This window comes from Dendroctonus ponderosae, unplaced genomic scaffold, assembly GCF_020466585.1.
Source record: "Dendroctonus ponderosae isolate FM_Combo_2020 unplaced genomic scaffold, Dpon_F_20191213v2 Dpon_F_20191213_7, whole genome shotgun sequence".
Taxonomy (NCBI): Eukaryota; Metazoa; Arthropoda; class Insecta; order Coleoptera; family Curculionidae; genus Dendroctonus; species Dendroctonus ponderosae.
In genome coordinates this window covers 12,041,991-12,059,330 of record NW_026018916.1, presented here as the reverse complement: position 1 = coordinate 12,059,330, position 17,340 = coordinate 12,041,991, and the positions used below count along the sequence as shown (strand labels likewise).

The 17,340-nt window shown below is 32.6% G+C and overlaps 4 protein-coding genes across 8 annotated transcripts in view; 1 reads left to right on the top strand and 3 right to left on the bottom strand.

Moving 5' to 3' along the window:
* Nucleotides 1-348: 348 nt before the first annotated feature.
* On the bottom strand, nt 349-6,249 carry LOC109538447 (zinc finger CCCH-type with G patch domain-containing protein). 4 transcript variants are annotated; one of them, XM_019905686.2, is made up of 13 exons: nt 5,876-6,249; nt 5,610-5,822; nt 4,743-4,961; nt 4,361-4,581; nt 4,151-4,290; nt 3,920-4,047; nt 3,739-3,859; nt 3,504-3,682; nt 3,298-3,413; nt 3,053-3,244; nt 931-2,939; nt 679-878; nt 349-632 (listed from the first exon to the last, which is right to left on the bottom strand). In XM_019905686.2, exons 1-10 carry the CDS (start codon nt 5,903-5,905, stop codon nt 3,064-3,066), a joined length of 1,548 nt encoding a protein of 515 aa, XP_019761245.2. In that variant the 5' UTR covers nt 5,906-6,249; the 3' UTR covers nt 349-632; nt 679-878; nt 931-2,939; nt 3,053-3,063. The 4 variants fall into 4 exon arrangements, with proteins under 4 accessions (XP_019761245.2, XP_048524505.1, XP_048524506.1 ...); XM_048668548.1 differs by having other exon boundaries at nt 349-618; XM_048668549.1 differs by having other exon boundaries at nt 679-837.
* Nucleotides 434-1,101, bottom strand: LOC109538405 (protein ATP6V1FNB). Its single transcript, XM_019905625.2, has 3 exons — nt 931-1,101; nt 679-878; nt 434-632 (listed from the first exon to the last, which is right to left on the bottom strand). Exons 1-3 carry the CDS (start codon nt 1,099-1,101, stop codon nt 434-436), a joined length of 570 nt encoding a protein of 189 aa, XP_019761184.1.
* A 29-nt stretch (nt 6,250-6,278) lies between the features above and the next one.
* Nucleotides 6,279-13,653, top strand: LOC109538446 (transcription elongation factor B polypeptide 3). 2 transcript variants are annotated; one of them, XM_048668547.1, is made up of 11 exons: nt 6,308-6,332; nt 6,392-6,675; nt 7,075-7,177; nt 7,312-7,434; nt 7,736-9,150; nt 9,210-9,385; nt 9,679-9,770; nt 9,826-9,971; nt 10,023-10,223; nt 12,255-12,387; nt 12,491-13,653. In XM_048668547.1, the coding sequence occupies exons 2-11, from the start codon at nt 6,586-6,588 to the stop codon at nt 12,580-12,582; spliced, it is 2,571 nt and encodes an 856-aa protein (XP_048524504.1). In that variant the 5' UTR covers nt 6,308-6,332; nt 6,392-6,585; the 3' UTR covers nt 12,583-13,653. The 2 variants fall into 2 exon arrangements, with proteins under 2 accessions (XP_019761243.2, XP_048524504.1); XM_019905684.2 differs by having other exon boundaries at nt 6,279-6,675.
* Nucleotides 13,654-14,911: 1,258 nt separating this feature from the next.
* Nucleotides 14,912-17,340, bottom strand: part of LOC109538449 — a gene marked incomplete in the record, with an annotated part of 16,575 nt that continues 14,146 nt past the window's right edge. The window contains 4 exon segments of the mRNA XM_048668545.1: nt 14,912-15,910; nt 16,148-16,292; nt 16,383-16,612; nt 16,673-16,870. Coding sequence (XP_048524502.1) covers nt 15,717-15,910; nt 16,148-16,292; nt 16,383-16,612; nt 16,673-16,870 — 767 coding nt within the window.

The window sequence follows — 17,340 nt, the reverse complement described above, 5'->3', positions numbered from 1 at the left end:
CCGTAAAATAACATACATTTTTATTGCATTCGGTCAACCGGACGGCATCACGCCTACCCGCATAGTGTGTATGTAGCCTTAAAGTCTGTTTCTATTCCTTTATTAGGGATTTCCCGTAGTTTCAGAAATTATTAATTACTATGACACTTTTGAGTTAGAAAAGAAGTAACAAATTAAGCAAGTTTTATTTTTTATCATCAACACAGTATTGTGTTGATGTAATAAAACCAAGATTTTTATATATAGACTACAATAAACATTATGTTTATCATGTATCAAAAGCTAGATTTTTCGCCGACGCTATTTATTAAATAACACTTTTAATAAATATATGAATAAAACAAATTCTGTTCAACGCGTATTTATATTAATCATAATAATGTTTTACTGTTGAATGTTAGGATGTGTTTTCCTCTATTTGCGACAAACCAGATCAGTGGCAAGTATTGCAAAAAGTCGGGCTGATATGAGCCGGCTCCTTATACCAATCAGGGTCCCTTTCCACGCCTTTTCTTCTGTAAAACGAGTCTTTAATTATTTGTTGTCGGCCAAAACCAGTTTTCTTAATGTTTTTCACATCATCCCACATTTTCCAGCCATACTCCCAACTATTGCACTCTGGAAAATAGTACCTAAACCGATTATTGAGTTACATTGTTATCCTGTACCATCAGCAACCTGTCTTCCGGTAACAATTTAACTCTTTGATGCAAATAATTGACGCGACCATCTTGATTGCTCCCTGTATAAATCAACTTCTTAACTGCAGGATCTACGGGCTTCATAATGTCTTGAAGGTTTCCTTCAAAAACGGGCACCACTTCTTCAGTTTTAATCCTAGGAAATTTTTTGATGTTTTGGAAAGTTGCAATTCGCTCCTGTGGGTGAATCAGCAATTTCCTTAGATTTTTTCAATTAAAATTCCCCTACCTGCTTTATTTTTTCTTTAATGTCTTCATTAACTTTTCTAGATGGAATTTTGTTCGCTATTTCGTTTAATCTTTCCTCATTTTTTCTAAACCATAACGATCTAAGAGCACCTTCTTTTTCAATTGTACTGGTCCAATAGTCGCCCATCGCAACTCGTTCTGCCTTCGACATTTTTTCTTTGAGTTTCGTTATCACCGAATTCAATTTGGAACTAATAAAGCGGATATTTTAACACATCAAAGTAATAATTTTAAATGACAAGAAAAATGTTACCTAGGCCCACAAGTAATGTTCTGAAGTCATTGTCACCGTTTGAACGGGTAAAATTATTTACGTGTAGGCATTTATCACTTATTCATAATTTTTTAATTAATTTTTTTGCTATTATTATGTACCTATCTGGAAAAACTTCGGGGCAAAAATATTTATCAGTGGATTTTTTTGTCTATTTAACTAACTTTCGACTGCCTAAAAGCCACAAAATTATATCGCAATTTAAAAAAATAATTTGAATATGACTTAATGATGCCTTAAGGAAACTTTTGCCATTTTTAACAGACTTTGCTCAACAAAATACATACAAAAGTTTTCGACTAAATATCTGTCRAACTACGGCATGTGTAAACAMGTTCGAAATACAAAACCTATTTCTTACTTAAAGAGCCGACTTTACCCTATAAATGTGATTCAAAAGTGATTTTTTAGCTTCGTAAATTACTGGGGAAATAAWTCCCAAACTGCGAGCATCAGGTATATTTCATCAGAAATATACGCGAAAACTACATCCATAKTTGAAAAAGTATTCAACATTATCGCATGATCACAGAAAATCGAAGATTTTAATCCTTGTAGAAAAAATGTTGGCCTACAAATTGCGTGCAAAACCGACTCTCTCAMGAAGTTAGTTCTTGAATGAATGAATAAAATAAAAATAAATAAATAAATGCCAACATCCGGCCTGCAAAACCAACTTCGTACACTAAACGCAATTTCGGAAAATTGTCAAAAATTGCCTGATTATGACTGAAAATCCAAACTTCCTTCACTTATTTATGCGAATTTGCCCTTAAAAATTCACCCAAAATTCACTGTCTCCCGTTGCAAATTATAGAGAAAATRAAGGCGAAAACAAAAACTTCGGCCTGCAAAAACCACGACAAAAATCAGTGGCAAGTTCAAAAAATTCTTGAAAATTGCTTGACGATGGCTAAGAATCGAAMTATTTGGCACTTGTAGAACATACTTTGCTCTGCAAAATACATACAAAATCTACGCTTTCACTTTGTTAGTTCCTGAATGAATAAATACGACACCCCGGCTTGCAAAAAAACCTAGTAAACCAAACGTAAACCAAAACGTGTCAAAAATTGACTGATGATGACTGAAAATCGAAACTTTCTTCTACTATAGAACAAACGTTGCTCTACAAGATGCATCGAAAAATGGCTTTCTTACTTTGCAAGTTACAGAGAAAATAAATGCTAAACTTTGACCTGCGAAACCTAAACAAAAACAGCCACAAAAACCGAACGCGGTTTTGAAAAATTCTGGAAAATTGCCTGATTCTTTGACTCACAATTTATATATATAATAACAAAATATATATATTTTTTATTCGGTTCTTTGTGTAAAATCTGTCTGCATTTTATTTTTAAATGCGCCCTACGTTTGCAAAATTTGTATAAAAAACAAATCATACAATCAATCAACCAATTCAGCCCATTAGGTCTTCACAGCTATTGAGAACAAGTGATTATTCCGAATAGCAATTACAGATTTTGACCATTAATTCTATATGGACTCACCCGTTCTGTTTAAGCAAAGATAGTTACCAAAAGTTTATTTAATATTATCGTAATTTTAACAGCGTCATTAGAAAACAGAATACCAAAAAAGGAACATTGATTTACTTATTTACTAAATTACGAACCGATTATTTTAGGTACTAACAACTGCTACGATTTTTAAGAATTGTTGGGAATGATCCAGTAAAAGGATACAGATATTTTCTGAAACAACATTTTTCATAAGCATATCATTAAATAAGTTCCAGCAATTCACTAATACATACGGCAATTTTGTAAATTGCACCATTGAACATTTTGAAACAGCAGCAACTTACCAATTATCTACTTAAAATACGGCCATTTCTTTATTGTTCTTTCGTCTGTCCAGTTCACTTTGAACTAATCTTCTAAAAATATTCAGCCGCTTCAAATCGGTTTCCTTGCCTGACAACTTTTTATACAGAGATTTGGGTTCTTGATGTTTATCTTCCAACTGCCGTATTTGAATTTTCAACTCTTCCAGATCACTAAAATTCCCGTGGATTTTAAACAAACAAATAGAACAATTTAAATTACATACAATGTGATCGTTTTTATCCGTTCATCCAACATAAAACTTGCAACGTTGACTGCTTTGTCCAAAGCAGTTTTCAATTTATCCCTTAACACTGAACTTTCCTTCTCTTCAATAACCTTCTAAAATCAAATTCATTAAATCGCTGAACAGTAAATAAACTTCTACGTTAATATCACACAAAAGCGAAATTAAAATTAAATCCTACAAACCTTTCCACTTTGAAAATGCCATTCAATATAACCTTCTAGCTCCAATAATTCTGGATTTATTTTAGCTTTCACTCGTCGGCGACCTGAATTTTGGCCGAACTTCCTCGATTTCACACGTTGCTGATCGGCATGAAACAATTCTGGATTGTTTCGCTCCTCTTTTAAGTTCATACAGAAATCTGTTTGATTTGGCAGTTAGTAATAAATATATTCATCCCATAGAATAGCGAATTACCAAGTGATTTTCCTTGAGGCAATATTACGATTGAAACGGGGTTTACAATTCCCTCTGCTTCCTTTCCCAATCCCGTACCCACTATGTACCCCATTTTTTGCATCAGCCTGGATCCAATGCCCTAAACAGAAACCATGTTGGTAGTAGTAGGGATTTAGAGGTTCAATCATGTTATTCAAACCTTAGTATATTTTTCCCAATCACCTAATCGAGCTGGCCCTGGGGTTTGCATTAAACTTCTATCAATTATTTGTTGGCGCGTTTGAGCCTTTTCAAACAAATTCTCTTCATCTTCACTCTCTTCGATCACTGCAAAGAGAAACTCGATTAAGATTACACCGAGTATATGCGGATTTAAATAATTTCATTTAATCAGTTTTATTAGTAATATGCGTTTGTCAATTCAGTTTACCATCATCACTGTCGCCATTTTCATAGTTTTCCAGTGGGAGAATATGCTTGAATGCAATTTCCTCAGATGCATCGTTATTTACACTCTTTGAATCAAATCTAACTAAACATTTTTCTTCTAAAATCTTTGTAATTTTAGCTCTACAATTTGTGAAATATACATGAATCAAATCGACTACATTAACTTCTTTTCATATAAACCTTGTCTTACCTGTACCACAGATCATCAGCCTGTTTAGCCAGAATGGCGCTTCCAACGATTAAGTGTTCAAATTTTGGTTCAATATAGTCTTGTAAGCTTGAATACGCAACGAGCTCTCCATGTGAAAATCTGCATTGCTCATCACTGAAACGACAATCTTTTTCACAGTCGAAATAATACGGACAGGGTAACATTTCTGTGTGGGTCGGGTTTAAGAACAACACTTTCACCTGCAAGAAAAAGCTAATTTGTAATAGCATTACTAGTTTTAATGTAATACTTTCAATAACTTTGGTAGCTGATGTTCCAAAACAGCAATATCACGTCTACTACAGAGTTCAAACTGTCTTGTGCTTCCTAAGAATGGAAAAGAAAACAATCAAAATTTTACCTGTAAATCATCAGGATTCGAAATTTCATCTGGGACTGAACAAACCATGGCATTATGATAAGTTAACTGTCCCCAATGATGATGGTGCGGAGCTCTAAATTTCTTGCCTTCGAGGTCTTTAAAATAATTATTGTTATGATTTGGATTGGTGGTTTCTAAAACTTGAGAGTCTTCAGTTGCGTTGGATATATCAACTCTCCCTTCTTCAGATACTTCAGCCTAAAAATTGTTGTTTTCATAGATCAACTAAGTATTATACAGGTATATATACAGGTAACTGATTGTTTCAATCATTGAATTGTTTTCATAATCGTATTGCATTGTAAGAATGCGAATATCGAATCATACTGAGATAAAAATGAGATACTTATACAGGGTGTCCGGTACGTACATGATAAAAAGGGCACTGAGATAAGACACTGCTGATTTTTTGAGACCACCCTGTAAATATTTTACATTTTACGAAATTCAAAAACCGTTTCGAGCTAATTGGTTTATCTTTAAACTTTTGGTGTTGAGACCCAAAACATACTTTTTTGTCCAACTACGAGCAAGAAAACCTTGCAAAATTTTGCATTTTTTGACCAAAACATTGACTAACGAAAACAAGGGGGGCTCAATAACACTTCAAACAGAAACCTAATCGCTCTAGACGATCAGAATTTATTTAGTTTAAAAATGTATGTGTAACGTTTATTTTGTTAAGCAGTTTATTCACTTAAAAGGAGCTGCGTTTTAAATTGGAAATGAATAGTTTTCAATTGTCATCTGCGACCATAAATTTGGTCGAAACGTTTCCCTTTCCCCAGCTTTCCCGTGCAGCAACCAGAAATTAAACAAAATATGATAAATATAAAAAAAATATACCATAAACCGTGCATATTCATCATCAAGAGCCTCATTCGTTGGAATGCTCTCAGCCTCTCTATCTTGCTGAACAGCATTATTCTGTTCATCGTCAGTAGAAGGTGATGGGTTTGTTAAAGCCAGAAGTTCCTCTATGTTTTCCTTTAATCCTTTGAGTTCATTTTTCTCCTGACCTTCCGGAGTTTGTTCCAATAACTGATTGATTACTTGCAGCTGAAATATTGCTCCACTACCAAATACTGACCACATAAGAAATTCTTACATACTTGCTGATAATATTCTTCATGTGTGTCCATTGTTTGTTAATTAATTAATTAAACATCCTTAATTTGTAAATATAAAGTTTATTTTTGAAATTTATTTATTGTCAAAATAAGTAGGTTATGTCGTATGGTGTGAAATTTGCAGCGATTCACTTCACTTTGGAGGAGAAAAAATTTGGCAAATAGCAAAATACAAAATGAAGGGCCGGGAAAGTGGAGTAATAATTCAAATTTTATATGCTAAACACTACAGATTAAAGGCAAAACCATTTTAAATTCCATTTTTTAGTGCATTTGTTGAATATATCGCATGTAGGTTAGGTTGTGTCACTCTTGCGAGTTTGTCAGCTGACAAGTGTCAAAGTTGATCAAAAAGTCATTTGGTCTGTTCACGTTCTGTTTGTCATTTGAGACAGAGACAAGTATTTGTCTCTGTTTGAGAATTGAGAACTGTTATCAAGTACGTACAAGTAAAACATCATTGAAACTGACCAATATTGCTGAAAAAGTGAATTTCAGCTCATGAAACTTAAGTATTTATCATGTTAAGGCTGAGGGTTGAAGCTTTTTGATGTGAATACAAAAGTTACGTTGCTTGATAAATGTGCATGTGGAAAATGCTTTAAATTTTTCTAAAGAACACTCAGCCAGCTGCTGACTGATACTCTAGAAAGGCTCTTATTGTCGATTAGAGAAACTTAGGTAAAACTACAATGGGCGAAGCGGATGATAAGATGTTAAAAGCCATTAAACACTATCAGGAGAGTTTGGAAAGGAACACGAAAACAGGCAAAAGTGAAAAGGTAAAGGTTACTTTCTACTGTAACCATATTTCGAAATGGAGGAGTCATTTGTTATTTCGATACCTCATATGTTGTTGGTGTAACTTGGACATACGCTTGAGGACGTGCATTTTAATTACTAGTTTCATTTAGCTAGGTTTATAAGCAATGCCAGTTGATCCCTTAAATTGTTGTTGCTATCTACATTTGTCGACGTTTCGCATATTTATGTAAGCTTCCTCGAAATCAGAACAAAATACTTAAACTTAATCAGTCTGTTCGATCCCACCTACCAAGGAAATTTGTAATGACCGGTTCCAAGGTTTTCACCCATACCATATTTGGTCTAGGTACATTGTCCTAGTTCAATAACTTTCAGGCATACTTTATAAAAACTGAGTAGAACATTTCCTCTTTCAGTTGCTTCATGCCATTGGAAAATTGTCTTTACTTCCAATCAGAGTTTGGCATCTAGAAGAAACTGGGGTTGGGAGAACTGTGAATGGCTTAAAAAAATTTGAAGGTAAATATTAAGTACATTTTATATACCTATTCAAAAACATACGTAACAGAAAAATCAAAGTAACAAGTTACACATTTATGTGATAATAACTTTCGTCAATAAGAAAGAAAATATAGGTGTAATATTTTTTACAGGCACTGTGGGTGAACAGGCCAGAAATTTGGTGGATAAGTGGAAGTTTATGGTGAAAGGTGAAGAAGAGGAGGAAAAGGAGCAGAATGAGCTTAAGTCAATTAAAGTAGAAAAAATAGATGCTGGTAAGAAATATATTTGTAATTTGTTTAGTTATTTTAATGTTAAGTAGTGTTCAGTACGTAAAAATCAATAACACAATTAAAAGCATTTAACGTAGATTGAATTGATTTGAATGTTTACTATTTATAATGGCAATAAAAAATGGGGCCTTTGATAAAAAAAAGGAATCTGAAGGACAACGCTTGCCAAACTAACCGATTACAATTTTTTCCAAAACTCATTAAGTGCCTGCCGATTTACTGGATTGTTTAGAACTGTAGCACCCGGCACACATTTGAAAATTAATGTAGATTGTTGTTGTAGTTCCAGTTCAAGAATCTCCCCAAAGAGCTACTAGAGAAACTAAATGTGACGATGACAAACGTTATCACTCGTCTAATCATAGTAAATCTAAGAGTTCGCATGGTGATAGCCAAAGCAGTAGACATTGTGAATCTAAAGCAACTAACAGTGAAGACAAAAGCCACAAAAGACATAATTATAAAAGTAGCCCGTCTGACTCGGAGATTGCATCAAAGAGAAACAAAGTCATAAAAACTGAGGTCAAACAGAACCATTCGAAGTACAGTGATAAGTCCAGTGAGTCTGAATCTGACGATTCTGATAGTTCTAATCAGTCAAGTTCAAGGAGAACACAGAGCGAAAGTTCGCATGCACGTTCAACTTCTGGGTCTAGTGATAATTCTTCTAGCGACAGTAGTGGAAGTTCTTCTAGTGATGAAGACGACAGCGATAAAAATCATAATAGAAAACGCCATTCTTCAAATGACTCTGATTCGGATGGTTACAGCCATAAAAAATCAAACGATTCTAGGAATGAAAAGCAAAGTAAAAGTAATGGTGCAAGTTCTGAATACTCTAAAATTCAGGATAGCAAGAAAAAATTTAAAAATAATTACTCAGATAGCTCAGATGCAGATGGCACAGCTCTAAAACATAAGGAAAAACCAGATAAATATATTAAACAATCTACTTCCAAGAACGATGAGACACGTTTAAGACATCACAATTCGAAGAGCGAATCAAGTAAATCCAAACATACATCAGAAAAAAGTAGAGAACCTGAGTCAAAGTCAAGTAGTTCGGATCATAAGAAGTCCGAGCACAGAGAATCCGTAAGAGGACAAGACAAGTCAAAGGATCGCGGCTCTCATAGATCATCAACAAAATCGGGCAAAAGTGAAGATAATAAGAAAAATGATTCTAATCAGGAAAAACCCCACAAAGAAAAGAAGGATGACAAAAGTGAAACAACCAGGAAAAGAAGTAGAGAGGAGTCTTCTAGTAGAGAAAGTAAAAAGTGTAAAACTAGCTCCGACACTAACGACTCGAGACGCTCTCATGACCATTCATCTTCAAGTAAAAAGGATCGAGACAAGCACAGTGTTAAGGATGAAAAACAAAAGGAGCCGTATAAACAATCAAAGGATAAAAAAATTGTGAGCGAAACAATTAAAGATAAATCTGCCGAGTCAAAATCTAACAAGATACCAAAGAAGCTGTTGGATGGCATCGATTCCGGTTCAGGGACAAGTTTTGCAGATGTGTTGGGTATGCTGGAAGCCCCAGTATACAGTAAAAGTAAAAAGAAAAGTTCTGCAAACGACGAAACGATACCATCCTCCTCAAAGAAAACTTCCAGTGTTCCAAGAGAGGATAAGACTGCAAGGGGTAGTAAACCGATTAGTGAGAGCCCCAGTTTTAAGACTAATGGAGAGGTAAATCATTGGTAACTCAATTGACTAATTGAACATCCTCAAGGTGTACTTTATTACAGATACCAAATCTATTAAAAGACCCAGCTGGCTTAGATCCACTAGATATCAATATGTCCAGTTTACTTCCATCGATTACACCAAATTATAGACCTTTGGGAGTAACACTCGAAAGTAGTAGGCCAATGTATATGGATGATGAAGCATTTAGTAGAGTTATAACTGCGAAACATCAGAGGTAGGTAGGAACATTGAACAATATACTGTTGAATGTTTTGTTGCATTTTTTTAAATTGTATTATCTTGATCAGTCTTGATGGAATATTTCCTATTGTTTGTCCTTAAGAAATATAAGTACTGTTTTATTATGAAATTTTAACAATTACTTTAATTAACTGCAACCAATTTGATTTGTTTGCTATATTTGAATTAATGTTTTATGTAGGAAGTCAATTAACTTACAACGTATATTTGCTAAATTCGTAATTTTAATAATAAAATGTGTATTTTAATATATCTTGTAATTTTTAGAACTAAAGTGTATTCGGGCAACAAGGCTGGTTTTACGAAGGTTCCCACACTGTTTGATCTGTGCAGTAGAATTTTACAGGATAATTTAGATGGTACTGAGTGATTTGTAACGCTAAAGTGTTGTATGTTAAAAGTGACTTGTTACAGCTTTGGAGTATACAGGCGGTGTTCCGTATTCAATTCTGAAGCCCATATTGGAGAAGGCGAATCCAAATCAGTTATACATGCTAGAGTTCCATAATCCATATTTAATTGAAGATACTGATGAATTGTGGCAATTGCACTGCCAAAAAGTAAATTGCGATTATTTTTAATTGTCTTGGAATATAACTTTTTTATTTAAGGAATTTAGAAACAAAAAACGAGAAGAGTTGGAGTCTTGGCGTGAAATGTACTTGCGATGCTTAGATGAACGGGAAGCCAAGCTGAAGGCTTTAACTGCCAATATAAAACAGAGTCAAGATAAGTCTATACCAGTTAGACAGACTAAATTGGCTTATGTAGACAGCGTAGTCAAACCGCCAAGGAACATCGCCAGAAAACAGGTATTTATAATTTTAATAACTATTGTGGGTTTCTTATTTTAACAAGGTGAGTAATTCAAAGCATACTGTAAAAGGCGAACTGCAAGTATGCACATAATGTTTTGTTATTTGGCGTGTATTTGTTGCTTCAATCTTTTAAAACGTGTTCTACATCCAATTAACGCGATCCTAAGAAATACATGCCTAGTACGACGGTGAGCGTGTTAATATTGTGTTGGTATATTGATTGTTAATGCATGAAATCCAAACAATTTATTTCACTATAGATTAAGAAAGCAAAGCACTTCTCAAATTTAATTTAAATATTGTTCATTGTGATGCATTATTTAGCTCAGATTAATCGTTATTTTAATTGAATACTTATTCGTCTATTGAACTGTTTCAACCACTGATGCCAGATCGGAAAAAAATCAAAAAAACAATTTTTTTTTTATAAAAATGATAAGTGAAACAAAAGTGTTATTGGAAACGGTATATTACACTGTAAATGTTTATACAAATATAAAAATGTAAAAAAATCTCAATTCGCTTCAATTTTTATATTAATTATTATTCTAATTAAAACTTTAAAAGCAGTTTTTACTTACGTAAATTTGATCAAATCAAATGATCGTTCATTACTTTCCATGGCGTGCAACATTTTGAATTAGAATTTCGTTGGTTCAAAACCTCATTGCTCAATTTATCACCCTTTTTATGTTGTAACATTAGTGGTAATCGAAAAAACCCTTTAGAGGTAGAGACACTCACAAATTGCCAATTTTTGAAATATTTAGAAACTTATATTCGTCCAAATAAGAAACCAAATTCCTTGTGATCCATACATGTCACTATTTTCCATTATGCAAGATAATAATAATAATCAATGAAATAATGATAATAACAACTTAAATAATAAAACAAAGCTGCGAAAACAACAAAATAAACACGAGACGCTTTGTTGATATGACCTGCTACGTCACAATCGGGATAGGGAAAAAAATATATCAGTGTAATGTTTGCCATAACTACTTTCTATATATCAACATTTAAAAAAAGTGAAAACACCCTATTGTATCTTCAACAAACTTTTGTTCTTATAAAAATATAACAGTATAATAATATAACAGTATCTTCACTGCAATAAATTGCAATTTTCTTCCATTCGATGTCAATCTTAAATTCAAAATTATCTAAAAACTATCTCGAGCAATGAATGTATTCACGTTGAAATTATCTGGTTTATTTAAGGATAATGCCAATTCTGAATTTTAAATCTGTAATCCTACAAAAAACGGATCAGTGAGAAGAAATATTTCCTGTATTTGTGTTGCAGCAGTTTACAATTATATATATTGCAAATATTACGCTATTTGCATCAAACTACGAACATTTTTTATATTAAAAAAGTTATCTTCTACAATTTTTTGACGAAAAGTCAAAGCGGTAATGATGTTTTTTGTTAGATACGCACAGCACACGAACACATTAAACCAATAGCTTACTGAACACCGGTACAGATTGAGCAGGAGTTAATTAACCGAATACGAGACGCTGCTCGAGAAAAGTGCATAATAAGATGATCATAGATGCCTTATGTTTGCAGTTAAAGATTGAAATGTTTCTTTATTTGCGTAGTGTACACATCAATTCGAGGTTATGATAACAATGTTGACATTTCGGAAAAGTACGTTCCACATAAAACGAACCCTGTTGAATTTACCTTTATCCTTCTCTATCTTATTGTCACTCTATTTTTCCAAGGTTACCGGAATTTTTAATAATTAAGAAGCATCAGTTTTTTACATAATGTTAATTAGGCAAATTACCTTGAAAAACATTGTTGCCATCCTTCTGATATAGTTTTTTGCAAATATATCTAAAGTTTTTAATTACAATTCATTCTTTTTGCTATTTTTTGTGTACTTTCAAAACACCCCCAGACAACACTTGCAGAAGAATGACGCCAATTTTGAATCACCCATTATATGATATGATATATTACGAGGTGCTGCGCCAAATTTAATAAACTAATATTTTACTTTGTTTTAGGTGAAAAATGGTCTCGTAATTGATATCAAGAAACCATCGCAAACGCCAACGGAAAGACTAAATCAACTCGCAAAATCTGGAGAAGCATCTAAAATTGCGGTACCAAATCCTAGTAGATCGGCAGTTGAAAGGAGTAAGTTTAACTTTGATTTTAGACAGTTTTACTTGAGCTTTGAACAATTTAAATATAAACATACGCTTTGCATACGTGTTAACATTAGCGTTGATCTCCTTAGGTAGCAGCAGCAGTTCTCATATAAAACCCAAGAAAGCTCCGCTAATGGCGAAGACACTATCTCTACTGAAAAACCGATTTGGACGTAGGTAGTTAAATTACAAATCATCCCTGTACATAATTAGGCAATAAAATTGATAGTGTCTGCTGATACGTAGGTTGAAATGATATTTGCATGAACTTTAATATTGGAAAATGCACGTGGCGCTTCGGTTTAAATGTTGCTCCTCAATGGCCTAAATAAATTAATGGAATCTTATGGAAATTGACTGTGATATGTTTCAATAAGATGAATCTCTGATTCGAGCAAATGTCCCTGAATATACGACGTATTCTGAAAAATAGCATCTACTGTTCTATTTATTTGACTTTGTAAAATTTCAACCTGCCAGGGTTGGTAAATGAATAAAAATACGTAAAATCCTACACAATTTAAAACAATAACACTCGAAGTACTTTTCAGAAAGAATATCTGAATATCTAGAGGGATTTCTATGAAAATTTGGGCTTACCAGGGCGAAATATCTCAATTTGTTTGGGTCATAGAAAGGTGTCCGACCAAAAGGCTCAGTTTGTACATGTTTTTTACTGTATGTATCTATTTATATCTCAATCCACTATAAATTAATTAGAAGAAGTGATCCCTTTGCAGAAAACGTGCATCTTCTCAATATCGTTGTTTTTCTTTTCCTAAAATATCTATTGTAGAGATTGCTCTAAATGGTGTAAATTAAATTGTACTATAAGGAATTGTATGAGTGGAAATTTAAGTGTTACATACATATTTTTAATACCCACACTATCAATCGTTGTACACCGCGGCTCAAAATGGGAACACTTTATAAAAATGTGCACTTAATATGGGTAATAACAGTAGAAATTGATGGCATATAGAATACTTTAAAAAAACCTATGATTTATGTGAAAATAGATGAGTTAAGGTAAGAGATATCAAACATACAGCATAATTTTATGGGGTATTCTCATTTTAAATTATATTACAAAATTTATTATATTATTGATTATTAAGACACTATTTTAATGTTTCAGTTTTCAACTGTAAAATTTCCTATTTTAAAAATTTGATTGTTTAAAGCGCATACACTTGCCACTTAGTACAATAATTTATTGTAAATGTCAAATATATTTCATTACAAATCTGTATTTCGTGGTAAAATTCCCGATTTTCCCCTCTCATTTCATTACACCATTCAAACCAACTTTCAAAGTTTATTTCGGTATTTATCATTATAACTTCTGACACACTTAAATTGCAGTGAGCCCACTTGAAATCAAGCGAATGCAATTCTCACTCCTAAGTTGAAGCAGCCTTCAACAAAGGTTCTTTTTAATACATATATAGGCCAAGTTATAGGTATTTAAAATGTACCGGTAATTCAAAAATTAAGACAAGTTTATAAAAGGGCTCAGTTTCATAGTTATTTTCAAAAAACTATCAATTTACAATTTTTTTTTATTATTTATTTAATTTTTAATCACAATAAATGTTCAAAATGTTGTCTGTTAGATGCAAGGCATTGTTGAACACGCCTTGTCACAGCTCCATTTGTAGCTCTTGGAATCTCTTCAGGGGAAAGAGAGTTGAAGGCATTTCGCACCCTTGCAATGCAATCTTCATTGTTTGTTAATGGTGTATCATAAATAAGATCTTTAATTCGACCCCAAAGATAAAAATCCATAGGCGTTAGGTCAGGTGACCTAGGTGGCCATTGAAAGGGACCGTTATTGGCAAACCAACGATTTCAAAAATTTCCAAAAGTTTTATGGAAACAGCATTGGTGCTGTGAGGGGCGCACCATCTTGTTGGTACCATAAAATGTCCCGCTCTACATTATTTATTTAGGGTTGAATTCCAGTATTTAATACTTTAAGATACATTTCCCCAGAAATTGCATTATAAATTGCAACTGTATTCCGGTTTTTCCTAAATTCCTCAGAAACTAATTATCTGATTGAGGCGCTCGAGCAAAGATGAGAAAATTTGTAGGTATTATTATTCTCGACAAATAATCTCGTTGGGGCATTCCGATTGCTCCATTAGTTTCAAAGTTATAAACAAAAAACTAGTTTTTTCGCAAGAAATTGTTAATAACTAACATATGGACCAGAAATGCTAGTGGAAAACACATACCTATTCATATTCTCATTATCTTCTTTATCATCGCACAATTGGTTTGCTACTAGTCTTTTTGTCACGCAAAAATGCTATACAGCTTGGCCTAATATTAAAGGCTCTGCTTTGTTTGTTTCACTCGCATATTCCTAATTTATTTTATAATATTAGTGAATTTCACTTTGCTATAGAAACTTAAATTTAACCATTTAACCCAATATCCCTTGTTGAACGTTATATTGTCCGGCTGAAAATAAATGATGGATAAAAAAACAAAAACAATACTCATTAATTTTCATACAAAATCATGTAAGTTTAGAAAACTATTATATCACAAGAAATACCAATTCATAAATTGGTGGTTTATCAATATTAAAATGAGGTTGACACGTCACATAATAGTATTTTTTAAAACGCTCCTTTGTTTATTGACTCAATAATGCAAGAAAGATCAAAGGATTTGCAAAATAGAGACAATTTTAGAAAATGCTCGCTTTTATAGTAATGACTGTTTTTTACCCATATGGCAATGTTTAAAAAAATACTTGAGATTCTAATTAGATAAGCGTTTAAAAAATATTTTTATGTCCATGCTTAAGCTTACGACTGTGGGCGCTAAATACAGGAGCTTCAAAATACATTGACAAAGTTCCTGAAATGATGGCTTTAGAAACGTTGCATAAACATTTGCTGTGATTTTAAAGATTACTTAAAACTATGTTGCAAACATAACAACGTGTATAAAGAATGAATAATCCTTTCACTCAAATAACATACAACTAAATTTCAATACCAAAATGAAATCAAAGGTAGTCGCAAAATGCGATTAATGTATGCTATTTGTTTATTTACAATACTAAGTATAATCGATTAACTGTGACCATCACTATTATGTCTGTAGACCTACCAACATTTTGCATATTAATTTGCCGATATAAAACTAATATTTTTTCTGCACTCACACTAAATTACTTGGTCCAAACACAAAAGTTATTCTAAAATTTGTACGTTAAATTAAAAATTATCCAACATTTTTTAACAAATCTATCCAAATTATAATTTTATTACAAATATAATTGTCGGGAAAACGTTGTCACATACCACATCCCTGTGCGTTTTCGAGGAACTGTATAAGATCATTTTTCTCTATCACTACAACATTGGAATTCACTTGCTTGGCCTCTATTGAACATTTAGATTGTACAACGCTTTTTATATTTTCAACAATCTGCTTAACACTTCTATTCACGTTGAGAACTGGAAGATATTTACAGTTCAAATTGGTACCTGAAAATTGATGATCGTAAAAAGTTGATTGCGGGAACGATTTTTTGCAGTCATTTAATATAAAAACGTTATAAGGCTAGGTATATTATTACTAATTACCATTGTTTTATAGTAGATTTCTTATTCTCATTTCTGATAAACGCATTTGGCGATATGCACTTCTCAATTTTGCATAATACAGAATAAAAACTTTATGTGGGAATATACTTAAGTCCATAGTAAATACGAAAAACTTACCTGGTAATGTAATGTTAAATGTAAGAGGCTCAGATCCGGGCGGGAGATTCCTTATTTCCCTCAATTGATAGAAGTAATAAAGGATTATAAGTTCAATTTCACACGGAAGCATAATTGTTTTGATTTCGATTAAATGCTCCAAAGCCTATAAATGTTGAATGGTTATATATTAAATATTATCAAATTATTTAATTCAAGTAATCAGTAATTCAATAAAATTATAAGCAGTACTCACATCACCATTTGTAATTTGATTATATACATCTCTTGCTACGCATATTTCAAATAACTTAAAACAATCAGTCTTTTTTAAGAAAGAGTATATACTAATAAGAAAAGCTCGCAAAGTTAGCTTTTGTAAGTGATTGCAAAACATATCGATCTCTGCAAAAATTTGTTTCAGCTGTCCTGGTTTCCCGTTATTGATCACTGATGTAACCATTGGTTCAATAAACGGTTTAACATCTAAAACAGACATTAAAATCTATGCTTATAACTTGCGAATAGAAACATTAAATATCTTACCGAAAAGCCATATTCCTCCTTTTCGCTTCAAAGCTTTTTTATAAAGCTGTATCACACACACAATGTTCAGACGATAACCAGTTTTCAGCAGTTGTTCTATTACCAGATTTCTGGCATGCAAATCGGAATTAAATATTTCAGGAATCGGATTAGCAGGATGATATGGCCATGTGTAATTTTCGTCAAGAAATTTGAACGCTAAAAACATTCAATAAATGATTTATAAGTCAATTAAAACATTTCTAATATGTTTCTTAGGTCTAATTAATAATGAATTAAATTAGTGTACCTTTAAGTACCGCATATTATTATATATAATGTAACTGTCAAGACTAGCCTATCTTGCCAAATTTTTAATAAAAATAATAGTTCTTTAATCTTTAATAGTAATAATAGTTCATCACTTTTCGCACAGATCATAAAGAAACACACACATTTGTTTTTGTAGACAAAGGCGAAACGCCGTCGTCTTTTCAAAAAACTTAAAATAAACTTTCGCCTAAAACTAAGTATTATTTTCAATTTTTCTATATTCAACTATCGCTCCATTGGTTAAGCTTAAGGTCAAGCATTGAAGGTGATTTGCTTCGATCGCTTGATTTTGACGATTTAATAAGTGACTTTGCCAGAGAAAAATTAAGAATTTTTTAAAATTGTGTAATAATTTG

What these genes read in the sequence shown, in the direction of transcription:
- LOC109538405 (XM_019905625.2), bottom strand. Translation starts at nt 1,101, where the DNA reads ATGTCGAAGGCAGAACGAGTTGCGATGGGCGACTATTGGACCAGTACA. An exon ending in TTAAAGAAAAAATAAAGCAG is followed by an intron (nt 879 to 930) that starts GTAGGGGAATTT and finishes ATTCACCCACAG; the next exon opens with GAGCGAATTGCAACTTTCCA. An exon ending in AAATTGTTACCGGAAGACAG is followed by an intron (nt 633 to 678) that starts GTTGCTGATGGT and finishes TAATCGGTTTAG; the next exon opens with GTACTATTTTCCAGAGTGCA.
- LOC109538447 (XM_019905686.2), bottom strand. Translation starts at nt 5,905, where the DNA reads ATGGACACACATGAAGAATATTATCAGCAA. An exon ending in ATGAAGAATATTATCAGCAA is followed by an intron (nt 5,823 to 5,875) that starts GTATGTAAGAAT and finishes GCAATATTTCAG; the next exon opens with CTGCAAGTAATCAATCAGTT. An exon ending in CGAATCCTGATGATTTACAG is followed by an intron (nt 4,582 to 4,742) that starts GTAAAATTTTGA and finishes TTTTTCTTGCAG; the next exon opens with GTGAAAGTGTTGTTCTTAAA.
- LOC109538446 (XM_019905684.2), top strand. Translation starts at nt 6,586, where the DNA reads ATGGGCGAAGCGGATGATAAGATGTTAAAAGCCATTAAACACTATCAG. An exon ending in TGGCTTAAAAAAATTTGAAG is followed by an intron (nt 7,178 to 7,311) that starts GTAAATATTAAG and finishes TATTTTTTACAG; the next exon opens with GCACTGTGGGTGAACAGGCC. An exon ending in GTTTTAAGACTAATGGAGAG is followed by an intron (nt 9,151 to 9,209) that starts GTAAATCATTGG and finishes ACTTTATTACAG; the next exon opens with ATACCAAATCTATTAAAAGA.